Here is a 14,267-nt window from a genome sequence, read left to right as displayed (position 1 = left end):
ACTGATAAGTAGAAGCTACAAAGTCAGTTCCATTGAAGGGGAAAAAGCCTGGTGTTTTGGCACTGCAGTGCTTTCACAGCGCAGAAACAAATCCAGGGCAGAGTGAAAACTGAGTGTGACATGTTGATATCCTCCTCTCATCAGGTGGTCTTCTCCACTGGCTCTGGCATGTCAACAAGCCTGAGGAAAATGTCTTCGTTAGCTTTCAGTGACCTACTTTTTGTATCTGCGAATAAGCAGAAAACTGCCCAAACTGCGAGCTGATTTTAGAAGCCCTTCATTCTGTGCGTGCGAGCTTTTGTGCTCTGCATCTCCAAAAAAAAAAAAAAAAAGCAGCAATTTCCCCCCAAGACAAAGAAAAAAACCTTGTTTTTAATCAGCCCCTTGTTGAGTTGTGATTACAGCAAAGTCACACCTCTCAAAATTATTCAGTCTGTAACTGACACATGAATTTTGCTTCCAAAAGCTGAGCCCAGTGGAAATTCCTGCAAGTCGTCCATCTCATCTGTAGGGGCAATCCAGGAGAAGCTGAGGCCAAAAGAACAGTTGTTCTGTGTCACTCTGAGGAGAGTAAGGTAGCAGTGATGGTGAATGAAAGGTGTTTGACACAGTTTGTGTAACAATAAACAAATATTCAGTCATGGGTATCGGTATTATTGCTGTGCAAGTTTGTTTGGTATGGGCTTCTCAGCTTTTAAGTACCTAAAATTACCACTGAATACTGCATCCTTTGCTAGGAGGGAAAACATATTTAATGCCTCAATCAATGTCAGAGTCTGATGGAGTGTTGCACTAGAATGTTGGTCAGAAATTCAGAAACAGAAGGAGCAGGGGATAGTAGGTATTGAGCACTGAGGGTGGTGACACACTGGAACAGGTTGCCCAAGGAGGCTGTGGATGCCCCATCCCTGGAGGCATTCAAGGCCAGGCTGGATGTGGCTCTGGGCAGCCTGGTCTGGTGGTTGGTGACCCTGCACATAGCAGGGGGTTGAAACTAGATGATCTTTGAGGTCCTTTTCAACCCTGGCCATTCTATGGTTTTATAAAAGAGAAAGCAAAGCCTCCAAAATGCAATGACGTGATAGAAACTACATCTGAAACGAGTACTGAGAGACAGCCTCAGTCCCCTTGTATGCGCAAACGAAGATTTTAATCGTTCTTTTCTTGACCTAGTGGATCCTCTGGATCCTTGTGTCCTGCATCAAGAGAACTTCACAGCTGATGGGGTCAATTGTGAAAGCAAGCAGCATCTGCTACTACCAGATAACAGGGTGAGTATGGTTTGGGGTGGTGAGGAGTACGTGGTACTGTGCCATTTGCTCACTGAGCACGGCAGCAGGTGTCTCTCTTTAAAGGCGAGCCTTGGGCAAGCTCTGACCACTGCATACTTCCAGCTTTAGTTGGGTTTGGCAGGGCAAAGTCACGGTAATAAACTGCCAGGGAGCAAAAGCCAAGCCCAACAGCCTTTGCCATGTTAAAAAAGAGCACCCAGGCCCAGGGTCATGTTTAGGAACACATGAGGATCTTGCTGTACCCATCCCACCATTGGTGGCCACCTCCACCTGGCCACAGCAGCAGCAGGGAGTGGCCTGCCTTCCTGGAGCATCCCAGCCTGCTCTCCTACTGCTTTTTACCCCACCCCTAAGGCATGCACAGTGAAGTCTCAGGGGTTTTTCCCTTTTAAAGGCCAACTTCCTCTTGGATATTTATTATTGCAACAGCTTGCAACTGTCCAGCAGCTATAGATGTGTCCAGAGGGTTGTTTATGAATGTAGGCCCCTACAGTGGGGTAATGTTTTCTGCGAGTGATTGTGCACCCTATGATCATGTAAAACCTCACCTTTCTGTACCTTTCAGTGTTATTTAATGTGCTGTTGACAAAATTCAATGTGCTAGAGATGTGGCTTTGAGGAGACCTGCGCAAAGCGGACAGATAATCTGCTACCTCTGGGCTAGAAAGCACTTTGTCACAGGTGTCATTTGACAAAGTTGTCTCACCTCTGAATTTCCCTGGCTTCATGGGGCAATTTAGTTTGGCTATAAAGGCATACAGTCAGACAGGCATTTGTGAAAATATTCTTCATCGTGTTGCACCTGTCCTCAGGCGCAGCATTGGGTTTGGAGAGAAGTTTGTCTGATGATCTGCAGACAAAGAGTGAGGATGCAACAACCCTAATCCCAGTTCACCCATCACCAGCTGGCATGCAGGAACACAGCTGGATTTCCTGGTAGAAGTAACCTTTGTCTTGAAACAAAAGGCAAGAAAATACTTGTGCCTCAATTTCTGAGTGGTCCACAGGGTCTGCCTGCTGCTTAGCTGGGACCATTTGCTCAGCAATGTATCTTGCAAAGCATCTTGGTTTCTGCCTGTTTTTTTTTCAGTATGGCAAGCAAAAGGAAAATATCTTAAAACAAATATTTCCTGTTTTGTGGTATTCAGCAATGAAACTGTAAACCACAGAAGGGACTGGGCCTGATCTAAAGGTCTTTGAAGTCGGCAAAACTGTTCCCACTGATTTCAGCGCACTTTGGCCAAAGTAGGAACAGAGCAAATGCTTCCTGCTCGAAAAAGCATTAACCTTTGGTGTTTAAAGAACAGTAAAATCTGACGTGTAAGAACCGTTCTTTCAAATAAGGCAGTCAGAAACTTCATTTAATTTTTACCTATTTCTCATCTATTTGCCACTATTTCTTTAAAAACGAATAAAATGTCTACAGAAGTCATAATCATGAATGAGAAAAGAGATTTTACACTCCCATTTGCTGCTTCCATTCTGTTTTGTGTGCACTATATTTCTCACTAATGTGATGAAGCTTGATTTGCTGGCTATTTTATCAAAGGGCTGTAGACTTCCAGTTGATTTACACTTCATTGCACTGATGTCATTTGACAAATACATCACAAATGTTATTTATTTATTTATTTTACATACAGTTTAATCTTTAAATACCACAGTGGTCTTTTGGGACTGGGAAGAACTAGGTCAGAGATACAGATGTACACAGATTTGAGCAGCAAAGAGTTGTTCTGTTGCTGCTTCAACAGCCTGGTTGGGCAAACAGCCTGTGTGCCGTATCTTCACACATGAAATCAGCAATGGATTTGCCGGCAGCTTTTGTCTCACACCATTATTAAAGCAAAGAAAAAGGAACCTGTCTCCCAGCTGTCTACTGCCCAAGGATGCTGTCCTTCCAAATCAACAGAGCCATCATAATGTCAAAAAAAGCCATACTGAAGTCTAATGCATGACAACAAGCTCATTAGGGACTCAGTGTGTTGGCGCACAGCCAGTAGTGATGAAACACCTCCATTGGCCACATTCTGCATGGGACACCAAGCCCCAGCGCACTGCAGAAGAGCCACGGCCCACGGAGCCAGGCTGTTACCTGCACCACAAACAGTGAATCATCATCAGCTGGGAGATACTGCAGGAACTGGATTAAAGGTGATGTGGAGAACTGAAGGATACTTCAGTGGCTTAATGCCACTTCACAGCCTTCTTTGGTGGTGGTAAGGAACAGTCATAGTGCTAATTACAGGTGAGAAGAGTTTTTCAAGGAGGGTTTCCCTTTTCAGTATATTTCTCCTGGGAAATAAACTTACTCATCTTTCAATACCAGCCCTGGAAATTCCTTGCCTCTGCAGGAGCCAGTGCATCTTTTAGAGATTACAATAATTTATCCTAGGTTTCAAAGAGAGGAAACCAGAAGGAAGAGGAGAGCTCTCCTACTGTTCATAAGGAGAAACATTTACATTCATAGGAAAGCCACAAAGCGAGACAAAAATATAAATTAAATTAAAGAAATAAATTAGTAAAGCTACCAAGTGTGGCACTATTTGCATTGAAGTATGTACACTGTCAACCACAGCCCAACAAGAAAGCCATTCCACTTGAGTTTATCCTTGGTAACCTCTTCCTTCTCCCCTGCATTTCTCCCTGCTGCAGAGCTGCACTGATTTCATTACCTGTGTAAATACAGAAGAAAACTCTAATAAAGAAGAAAGGGTTATGAAATCACTTTATTCTCTTTCAAATGAAGATTCTGCGTCCTTCAGGCTGTCAGACCAGGGGCACCATGGTGGTCTTAAGTAGGAAAAGGATATGATCACATGGGCAGTTTTTCTGAAAGAGCATCTTACAGAAAACATGAGAGTTACTAATATACTTTGGTAGTGTTTCACAGCAATTAGAAATGATGCCATATGGTAAAGCTTACATATTTTTATAGTATGTTAATGATTAACTGACTCTTTCCATATTTATTGACTTAGTGGGAGAGTGACAAGGAACTGCGAGGTACCTGTTTGGTAGCACAAGATTTGCAGGGGCATTTATTTTCACCTCTCTTCTGGAACTTGCTGCACCCAGCTGACACTGCTTCAAAGCCTTGGACAACGCTCAGTCCCACAGAAGTAAGTCTGCTCTACTTTTTATACGACTTCTTTTATGAAGTGCTGATGAAGAACAGATGGGGAGATATTTAAATATTTATTTGTGTCCTGTAAAGAATGTTTTCCCAACTGAGAATTGAAGAATTAAATTTTTGAGCACTAGATCACGGGGATATTGCTAGGAAGAGACCTTCTTAATTGCTCTGCTGTAGTTTTTTTTCTACTTCCTTTTTGCTGCAAGACATGGATTGAGCAAAGGATTTGGTCAGTAAGCCTTGCCCTGTATAGGCCAATAAAGCTGCATCTTGGCTATAAAACTTCACAAAAGTGGGATTTGAGTGTTAATTTCAAAATGCATGTGGTGCCTGGCAACATCTACAGCTAAAATATTCGCTTAAAACATTAAAAAAAAAAAAATCTAAAGTAAATTAATTGCTGCTTACACAAGCTGGGAAAAATAACCTTGTGCATATTTTGTATAGGAAGAGTTTATCAGGCACTTTCTCGTCAAGGTGGTTACAGCTGCAGCAGAACTCCTATAGCAGGGCTGTTCAGCAGCAGATGGCAAAGGAGGGATCCTACTTAGCTCCTCTGTTGTTACCATTTTTAGTGTACTTTACCCTAGCTGTGCTAGCATTTACAAAGAAACAAATATTGTCTCTTACCATTTTGGAAGGCTCTCTTTTCAACCACCTACCCTCTGCCTCTAAGGAGAATCTCGAGTTGCTGTGTGAGGGCTGTGTGCTCTTCAGTTCCCCCTTCACTGGCAGTTCCTTATGAGGCACAGGGAGTGCTTACAGCTCCTGACTGGGTGCCGTGCAGTGTGTCCCAGCCTGGTGCTCACGATGTTGCCAGTATTCTTCACTTCTCCCACAGACAGCATCTGGTCCAATTCCTTTGGCTAGATGCTGACTTGTCTAAGAAACTTCTTCTCATGCCCTCAGCCCATGCTCAGCGCCTTGCTCTTCCTGCTCTGTGAGCTCCTGGGGCCTGGCCGTGGCTGCCTCCTGATGGCATAGCTGTGTTTGCTTTGTGCCAGGCAGGCCCGCGGGTTTCCCTCTCCTCGATAAAGCTTTCCAGGAGGATGCCATCTCAGCATAGCCAGAGGAGCTGTTCTGTTTTTCCAGCAGTTGTAATTCTGAGCAGATTCTACTGTTCTGCTTAGCCTTTAGTTGGCTCCATTCAAGCCTCAAGGCAAAGGCGAAACAATCCAGTAAAATATACGTAAATCATAGTAAAACCTATGATAAGGAGGTGTCCTGGTTCAAACCTACTGCCATCACACCCCATGCAAGTCTGCGATGTTTCCTCTCTTTGATTTTTAGCTTAAGAAGGGCTCAATCTCAGGAAAGTAAAGTAGGGCCCAAAAAACCAGTGAGCAATATTCAGAAATTATTGGTTTCACTTCATTTTGGCATTAAAGCAAACCAAACAAAATCTGTTCCCAAAATGGACAGAGAGCTTTCACACAGCTCAGTCTCACTGTATTCTTCCTTGGTGGAACAAATGTGCAGGCTGCTTTGGTTTGTTTATTTTGAAACGCAAAGAGGGGAGAGCAGTGAAGTAGTTCATAACACTGAATGTGAACATACGAGAGGAAGGGGATGTGTGGAGTCATAGAACTGTTTGGGTTGGAAAGGATCACAAAACGCACCCATCCCAACCCCTGCCATAGGCAGGGCTGCTGCCCACCAGCTCAGCTGCCCAGGGCCCCATCCAACCTGGCCTTGAGCACCTCCAGGGATGGGGCACCACAGCTTCTCTGGGCAGCTGTGCCAGCGCCTCTTCAACCCTCTGAGTAAAAAAATTCCTCCTTTAGCCTAAATCTCCCTTCTTTTGATTTAAAACCATTCCCCCCTTGTCCTATCGCCATCTGCTCGTGTAAAAAGTCAGTCTTCTTCCTGCTTATAAGCTCCACTCAAGTACAGGAACACCACATTTATGTCTCCTCAGAGCCTTCTCTTCTCCAAGCTTAACAAGCCCAGCTCCCTCAGCCTTTCTTCATAGTAGAAGTGCTCCAGCCCTCTGATCACCTTCTTGGCCCTCCTCTCGACTCACTCCAACAGCTCTGCATCCTTCCTGTACAGGGGGCCGCATGCCTGGATGCAGTCCTCCAGATGGGGCCTCACAAAGGCAGAGCAGAGAGGGGCAATCCCCTCCCTCTCCCTGTTGGCCACCCTTCTTTTGATGCAGCCCAGGATACAGGGCTCCAAGCGCGCACTGCTGGCTCACGTCCAGCTTTTCGTCCGCCAGAGCTGCCAAATGCTCCTCTTGCAGGCTGCTCTCAACGAGTTCTTCTCTCAGAGTGTGCATGTTTCTGGGATTGCCCCGGTCCAGATGCAACACCTTACATTTGGCCTTACTGAATCTCCTTATGTTCATGTGTGCCCATTTTTTCAAGCTTGTGGATGAGTGCGTGGATGGGGACACTCTTTTATGCCACCCTACGACTTGAGCCCCTGGCACAGGAGCTCACTCTGGGAGGGGGTCTGAGACCCAGTAACCTGAAAGGCTCACTTACATTTAAGTGAACTAATTAAGGAAGCATGCTAGCTAGTGTCCTTTTTTCCCTTTTTTAGCTTCCTCATTCACCTGCAGGGTTTTAATTAATTTATTTTTTTTTTCAGAACCTTAAGACAGAACCTTTAGAGAGCAGATTTGAAACCCAGCTGATGCATACACACCACTGAAGGTAATTAAAAATGGAAAAATGGTTTACATAGGGCCCTAGTATTAGGTCCAGAAGTGAAATGGGTTTCACAGCTCTGAGAATTGTTAACACAGCCACTGCCCTCTGTCAGTATTACTGGTAACTGGAAGTAGAAGTGTTGACAAAATGTGAAATGCAGCTCCATTTTTCCTGCAACTATCAAGTGATAGGACAAAGAAAAGATCTTTATCTCTCAGATGGTAGCATTTCATTTTATTCTTTTCAAAGGTAAGCTTGAAGCACTGGTGACCCCCCAAATCACCATGTTGCCATGTGGTAGCTGAGAGAGTGGTTTGCTTCCATTTTTTCTCCTAGAAGAAAGCCTGTGGCTGCAGGAAAGTCACCACAGCTCCAGGCATCCTCATCTGTTCCTTGTAAGAAGGAGGGGTAGGCCATATGTCATCATGCCCCTGAAATACATTAGCAATACCTCCACAAACTTCTTGAACAGCTGCCTACTGTGCACTGATTGATATAAAGGAAAATCCACAGCAAAACAGAAAGGATCCTTCAAGATTTTACGTTCAGATTAACTCACTTAGCATGTACCACATTTCATTAACCTCTGTCTTTGAGCAAATTTCCCTTGAACACAATCAAGTTTCCATTTTAATTTTAATAGAGTGGGGCATTTGGTTAAAAATAAATCCACGAAGGAAATCCCTTCCAAACAAAAAAAGATGTAGTTAAGATTGCAAGTGATAACAGGGGACTGTGAGGGAGGGAGCCAACTATATCCTGGGCTGCATTAAAACAGTGGTGACCAGCAGGGAGAGGGAGGTGATTGTCCCCCCTCTACTCAACTCTTGTGAGGCCCCATCTGGAGTACTGCATCTGCACCTGGGACCCCCTGTACAGGAAGGATGTGGAGCTCTTGGAGTGTGTCCAGAGGAGGGCCACTAAGATGATCAGAGGGCTGGAGCACCTCTCCTATGAGGAAAGGTTGTGGGAACTGGGCTTGTTTAGCTTGGAGAAGAGAAGGCACCTGGGAGACCTCATTGGAGCCTTCCAATATTTGATGGGACCGTAAAAGCAAGAGGGTTTACAGGAGCTGATAGTGATAGGACAAGGGGGAATGGTTTTAAACTGAGACAGGGAAGGTTTACGTTAGATATTAGGAGGAAGTTTTTCACTCAGAGGATGGTGATGCACTGGAACAGGTTGCCCAGAGAGGTTGTGGATGCCCCATCCCTGGAGGCATTCAAGGCCAGGCTGGATGTGGCTCTGGGCAGCCTGGTCTGGTGGTTGGCACCCTGCACATAGCAGCCATTCTATGATTCTATGAGCCTGTGGAAGCTGCTCTCCTTTTTTGGCTGTTGTGTCCAGAGTTCGAAAAGTAATGTCTCTAGAAGTGCTGCAGGTATTTGGAATGATACTGTTGATGTGGCATTAAAGGTGGAATTGCAGCCCACTCTTAACACACTCCTCTTGCTTCTTTGGGGGAAAACATTTTGGGTCAGGCCTTGTGTCTCCAGGCACACACCACATGAGCCGAGCTGCCTCCTCCTGCCCCATCGGCTTTGTAGCTGACCTTCCTATGAGGTATCTGGCACGTAACCTCTGATTGCTGGAATCTGAAGCTTTGAGGGAACTTCCCAGACAAGAATTTCCCACCAGGAAAGCAGCTAATGGCTCAGAAGACCTCTTGTAGCTGAGTGAGTATGAGTTCATTTGCCTTAGGAGATTTCCTGTAGTCATCACATTACATCATTGTGTTATTCAGATCATACAGGTAATCTTACTATGCTAATTAAATTAACCCCAGATATTTCTCTCCTTACTGAAGCGCAAAATCAGTCAGTAGATGATGTCATTGCTGTCCATGGGCAGCGCAGGCTGCCCAGTGATTTGTGCTTTGAACTTTCCACTATAGCTGTAAGCACACAGAGGCTGGACATTGAAGTTTTCATCTCACGGGTCAAGAAAGGACATTTGCACAAGGACCAAGAAGTGTAACTAAAAATCTGTTTAATGAGAATATCAAGTTAGCAGCAGGTTCTCCCATCCCAAAGGAGGTGGGAATGCCCTCTGCAGATCGCTCCTGGCTTTACTGGGACCTGAGAGTGAAATGTCTGCTTTGCCCATGCTCCGTGTCTTCAGAAATGCCACAAAGGCCCTAGGAACAGGGTTTGCTGGGTGTGAGTGGCTTTCCCTAATGCTCTTTCCTGAGGGACCCGCAGCTCCTCTGAGAGAGGCTCGATGCATCCCAGAGGAATGTGCTGGATGGGTAAATGCCGCGTGCCAGACCTGCAGGCAAAGCTCTGAGTGATCCAACAAACATAAAATATTAAATCTGTATTGAAAGATAAGCTTGGAAATGCCTTCTAAGGCAGAGCACAGGCTCCTGATTTATGTGAGATATTTGATACTAAATACAGTCTTATCCAAAGATTGCCCTTAAATCAATCCTTCTGGCGAGTGATGTGTATCCATTCCAATTTGAAGATAGCAGCAAAATCTACAGAATTTATGTTTAAATTCTCAACAATAGAGGCAGGAAACAGAAAACAGATCACTGTTTTGATTCTGATATGTTTTTGTAAGGCAAGTAACTTCCTTGCCAATCTCAACATTTCATTCATTATATTCTTCCCAAGTCCCAGTATGAGTAGTCATAAGTACGGGCTTCTATTCATTTTTTCAAAACAGCTAAATACAATAATTGTAATTTAGCTTCACCACTCATCTCCAAAGTACTTCTTTTCCATCCAGATTTTTCTCTAAAAGTCAGCACTACTACGTAGGATAGATGAGATCTAGTGAGCAGGTAGCGAAAGGAGCCAAAAAATGAACCATTTCCCATATATGATGCCATGATAAGTAATGTCATGTGTTTCTAAACATTTGTACCTCATCTAAGCATGAGACTTCCAACTTTGTTATCTGATTAATTCCCATTGTTTTTAGAATTTTTGTATAAGCACTGGATTCTTTCATCCTAAGTGTTTTCTTGTTCTGTATTTTTGCTGAATCTCACAGGGAAAAAGAAATAAGAACTTTTCCTATTTTTCAGTTTTAAAATTTAATTCTTGATATACTTAAATACACCATTTAAGTAATGTAGCATGTAGAGCACTCAGCAGTGGATACAATTATCTAATTTAATTCTGTGAGAAGGTGGACAAATTCAACCCATAAAGATACATTTTGACACCATACACCTAATAGCTCTCAGTGACAGTGAGCAGCTGCTAGGTGACACTGAGCAATGCCTGTCTTTTATGAACTTGATATCAATCAGTTGACTAAATGGCTGTTAATAGTGCTTAGGAACAGTGTTACAGAAATACGGGCTCTGCGTATTTTAATATGATTCAGATTTGGCCTGTGTTCAACTGATTCAAGCAAAAGTAGAAGGAAATAAACACAAAAATATTTTGATTGCTCTTTTTTTTTTTTTTTGTCTAAGAAAGATCAACTGATGCTTACAGAAACAATTTTAGTGTTTCTGTAAGCTATTTTAATGTGGAAATGTGTCAGAAAAAAAAAAAAAAGCCATTTCTAACTTCATGTGTTGGCAACAATATTGTATGGCTATTAATAGCTGTCATTGTTTGCATATATATATATATAATAATTCTGCAAATAAAATATCAGATAAAGAAAGCATTTATAAATTGGTGTTATTTTAAGTAGATACAAGAGAATATTCTGGAGCAACTTTCTCCATGCCAGAAAGGATTAAATGTACATTTGTAATAATCATAGAATCATAGAACAGTTTGATTTTAGGAAGAAATTCTATACTGTGAGGGTGGTGGGACGTTGGAACAGCTTGCCTGAGAGGTTGTGGATGCCCCCTCCTTGGAAGCATTCAGGGTGAGGACGGATGGGGCTTTGAGCAACCTGGTCTAGTGGGAGGTGCCCCTGCCTGCAGCAGGGGGTTGGAACGAGGTGATCTTATAGGTCCCTTCCAACCCAAACCATTCTATGATTCTATTATTCTGTCTTGAGTGCAATGGAAACAGGAGAAAAGGTGTTTCAGATTATTTATGGAATATGAGGATCTCTACAACTTTCAGATCTATACAGTGAATTCAAAGCCAGATCTTCCCTGCTGATGAGTCATTCCTGTAGTTATTCAGAAAGCTGTATGAAAGAGGTGGGAAATTGTAGATATTTTTCATTTAAAAAGGCACCATCAGTTCACACTCAGAATACAAAGTCAGCAAACAAAGACAAAACTTTTTGCTAGGCGAAATAGCCAGTAATTTTTCACCACAGTTTTAGGATGATTGGACAAGAGAAGCCAGGTACCCCCAGGGGTACTGATTGTATGCAGTGCATCTGAGGGCCTGTGGAACATAGTAGTTAAATAGAGGGAGAAAATAACTTGGAAAAAGATGTGAATTTTCCTTTTGTGGCTGTAAAATAGAGATTGTGAGGGGTGCTATACAGAGACCCTTTCTTCTCCTTCTGATGCAGTGAGATATACAGAATTAAAGCTTAAGTGTTATTTGTCTAGCCTGAGCTTAGCACTTCACTAGAGTTAGGGAGGGGTGACTGCCAGCCTCCTCCACCCATGCATCTCTTGCCTTTCACTGATGGGTGCACCTGGTCACACTGTCTTGGTTCTATGCTGTGTTTCCTTCCAGCACTCACCTCTGGCTGCATGGCAAGGCTCATGGCAGAGAAGGCCCCCACATGATGAGCTCCCTGATTGACACCTCTTACCTCCAGCTGGCTTCCTTTGCACTGGGGACAGTAGGCTGGATTCTGTGCACCATTGCCATGGGACTTGTGGAGTGGAGGGTGTGGCACGTGGACAACACCACCATCATCTCCTCTGGCATCGCCTGGGTGGGGATTTGGAAAGTCTGCTTCATCAGTTATACTCACGTCTCACCTGGCTATGAAGAGCAGTTCTGCCATAAATTCAGTGGTTATGACTCCTCCATCCCTGGCGAAATCTATGCTGCTCAGGGTCTCCTGGTGATCGCCATGGTCATGGGATTGCTGGGACTGACCGCCACAATATGTGCTCTGAGGAATATTTATATGGGAATCAGTCATAAAACTGCCATTATCCGTTTCTTCCTGGTGGGTGGCTTCTTCTATGTGTTTGCTGGTCTGTGCGTCCTGATTCCAGTGAGCTATAACTTCTACTCTGTAACGCAGAACCAGAGCATCGCCTTCCCTCCCTCCTACCTCATGCCCTCCAGTCCCGTGGCACAGGAAGCTGGTGCTGCCATTCCCATTGGGATTATAGCTGCCATCCTGCTGCTGCTGAGTGGGATCTTTTCTCTCTCCTACAGATTCCCTGCAACCACAAACACATGAAATCCTGATGGGATGAATTGCTCCATACATTTTCAGAGTATGGTCAAAATATAAGGATGGCAGCAGAAGTGATTCTTCAAATAAGAAACTACAGCATTTTAGTCCACAGTAGCCAGCATATGTTGTTATAAGACTGAATTATCATCTTGATTGCCATGTGGGACCAGAAGTTTGTCTTTGAGATCATTGCTGTTGAGCAGCAATGCTAATTATTAAGATTTATCAGTTGTCCTCCTTATATATACATATACAAAGTCTATGGATTAACTTATTTTTTGTGCCAGATGCTTACTGTGTTCAAAGAGCTGCCTCTGATTTAATTGTCCTGTTAGAAATACGTGGAATGACACGTGAAATACATGGGATGACATGTGAAACGTGAACTTGTTTCTTTCTTAGTACTAAAATATTTTGCCCATTGTTAAACAGTATCTGTAGCAAACTATATTTTGTGGCAAGTTAAGACTTTTGATACAAACAAAATAAGCGTCATCGTGATTGTGTCAAGTGAGTGTTTCCTGAATTGTCTTACAAACATACCTAGCCAATTTCTTCTCTTGCTCCAGGGCACATAAAGAGCTGTTTCTTTATGCTTCTGTTTTTCTTTCAAGCCATTTGCATCTTGTGTTGCAACACGTCTGCCTGTAGGCAAGGTGTGCTCTTAGTTCCTCACTTGTGCAGAGCCAAAAAGTCTGCAAGGGTACGTTTCTTCATCAGATGCTTCCTTGAATCCAAAGGTATTGCAAAAGATGGAAACAGTGTCTACACGTTACTGCAAAACTGCTGCCAAAATCAGTGTTCTTAGTAACTGGGAATATTCAGTAGAACTTTATAAGTGTGATTCATCTAACCTGACCCAGACATCTGTACCTAAACCAGTCGCTTTAGTCTTTGTTTAGAGTCAGCGCAAAGAGAAAGACAGTCTAGACAGAAAAAGACATCTGTCTAAAATAGATGTCTAGAGTAGCTGGAAGATGACATGCTCCCAGAAAATCTCTCTTTCTCTTAATTCATTGTAATGACTAATAACTATGTTGCTAACAGAGGAGTACACAACCCAACTTTACCTAAACCAGATAAAATTAGGTGAAAAGAATCTGCCGTCTAAGTGACATCTCCTGTGCCAGTGACACTGAAAAACAAGAAAAGAAGAGAGGAAGGATGGAAAAAATGCCCCAAACGCAGCAATAAGGGAAATAAAATTTTAAAAAAATCAAGAGGTTGTATGGAGGAATGAATTGATAGTGCTGACAAGTTGATGACCCGCTGAAAACAGGCTCTAAAAAAGTGATTACAGTTTCAAAGAGATGTAACAAGAATTTAAGTGATCTAATTGTAGTGGTTTAACTACTCTTGATTTTCTCGTGGAGTCAGGAAAAAAAGAAAATAAAATGTAAAAAAAAAAAAATAAAAATAGTAGAATGCCAGCAAGCCAGCTCATATTGCTTGTGGCTGTTACCCATGACAAGTACTTCTGCTAGCTTTAAGTCGTGGAGACAAAGAATGAAAAGCAACTCAGCGTTTGGCAAACCGCCCCTTTTCTCACCTTCAGGGAGAAAGGTAACTCTCCAGGTTCTCAAACTGTCATCAGCTCTGCTGCCTATGCTTGCTTTCTCCCAGGATCCTGTTTAATATTGCCTCTTTTTGCCCCACCAAGATTGCTGTTACTTATTCACTTCTGGCCTAAGTGTCACTCCCACTGAAACCATTCTATATGTATATGGATCTAAGGAATGCAGTACTACCTCATTTTCTCCTAGCATTCCATTGTCTCTTCTGCATCTTCCACATGGTCTTGTCTTTGTTCTGCTGATTTCCTATACAGAATCCCTACAGCACATTCATTCCCTCTGGTCTTCTCTCTTTTCTGAACCATCATTTGCA

General features: G+C 43.2%; 1 protein-coding gene across 4 annotated transcripts; it reads left to right on the top strand.

Moving 5' to 3' along the window:
* The first annotated feature begins 4,290 nt into the window (after positions 1-4,290).
* CLDN34 (claudin 34) lies at positions 4,291-12,760 on the top strand. Of its 4 annotated transcripts, XM_052664689.1 has the most exons (3): positions 4,291-4,414; positions 7,021-7,085; positions 11,699-12,760. In XM_052664689.1, the coding sequence occupies exon 3, from the start codon at positions 11,748-11,750 to the stop codon at positions 12,381-12,383; it is 636 nt and encodes a 211-aa protein (XP_052520649.1). In that variant the 5' UTR covers positions 4,291-4,414; positions 7,021-7,085; positions 11,699-11,747; the 3' UTR covers positions 12,384-12,760. The 4 variants fall into 4 exon arrangements, with proteins under 4 accessions (XP_052520649.1, XP_052520651.1, XP_052520652.1 ...); XM_052664691.1 differs by lacking the exon at positions 7,021-7,085; XM_052664692.1 differs by lacking the exons at positions 4,291-4,414; positions 7,021-7,085 and adding an exon at positions 7,094-7,331.
* The last annotated feature ends 1,507 nt before the right edge of the window (positions 12,761-14,267 follow it).

This window comes from Tympanuchus pallidicinctus, unplaced genomic scaffold (genome assembly GCF_026119805.1).
Source record: "Tympanuchus pallidicinctus isolate F22 unplaced genomic scaffold, pur_lepc_1.0 scaffold6, whole genome shotgun sequence".
Taxonomy (NCBI): Eukaryota; Metazoa; Chordata; class Aves; order Galliformes; family Phasianidae; genus Tympanuchus; species Tympanuchus pallidicinctus.
This window is presented reverse-complemented; position numbering and strand designations above follow the sequence as displayed.

Excerpts from the sequence above, each read along its gene's own strand:
- CLDN34 (XM_052664692.1), top strand. The coding sequence starts at position 7,237 with ATGCAGCTCCATTTTTCCTGCAACTATCAAGTGATAGGACAAAGAAAA. Across the intron at positions 7,332-11,698 it reads TCATTTTATTCTTTTCAAAG|CACTCACCTCTGGCTGCATG; the intron begins GTAAGCTTGAAG and ends GTTTCCTTCCAG.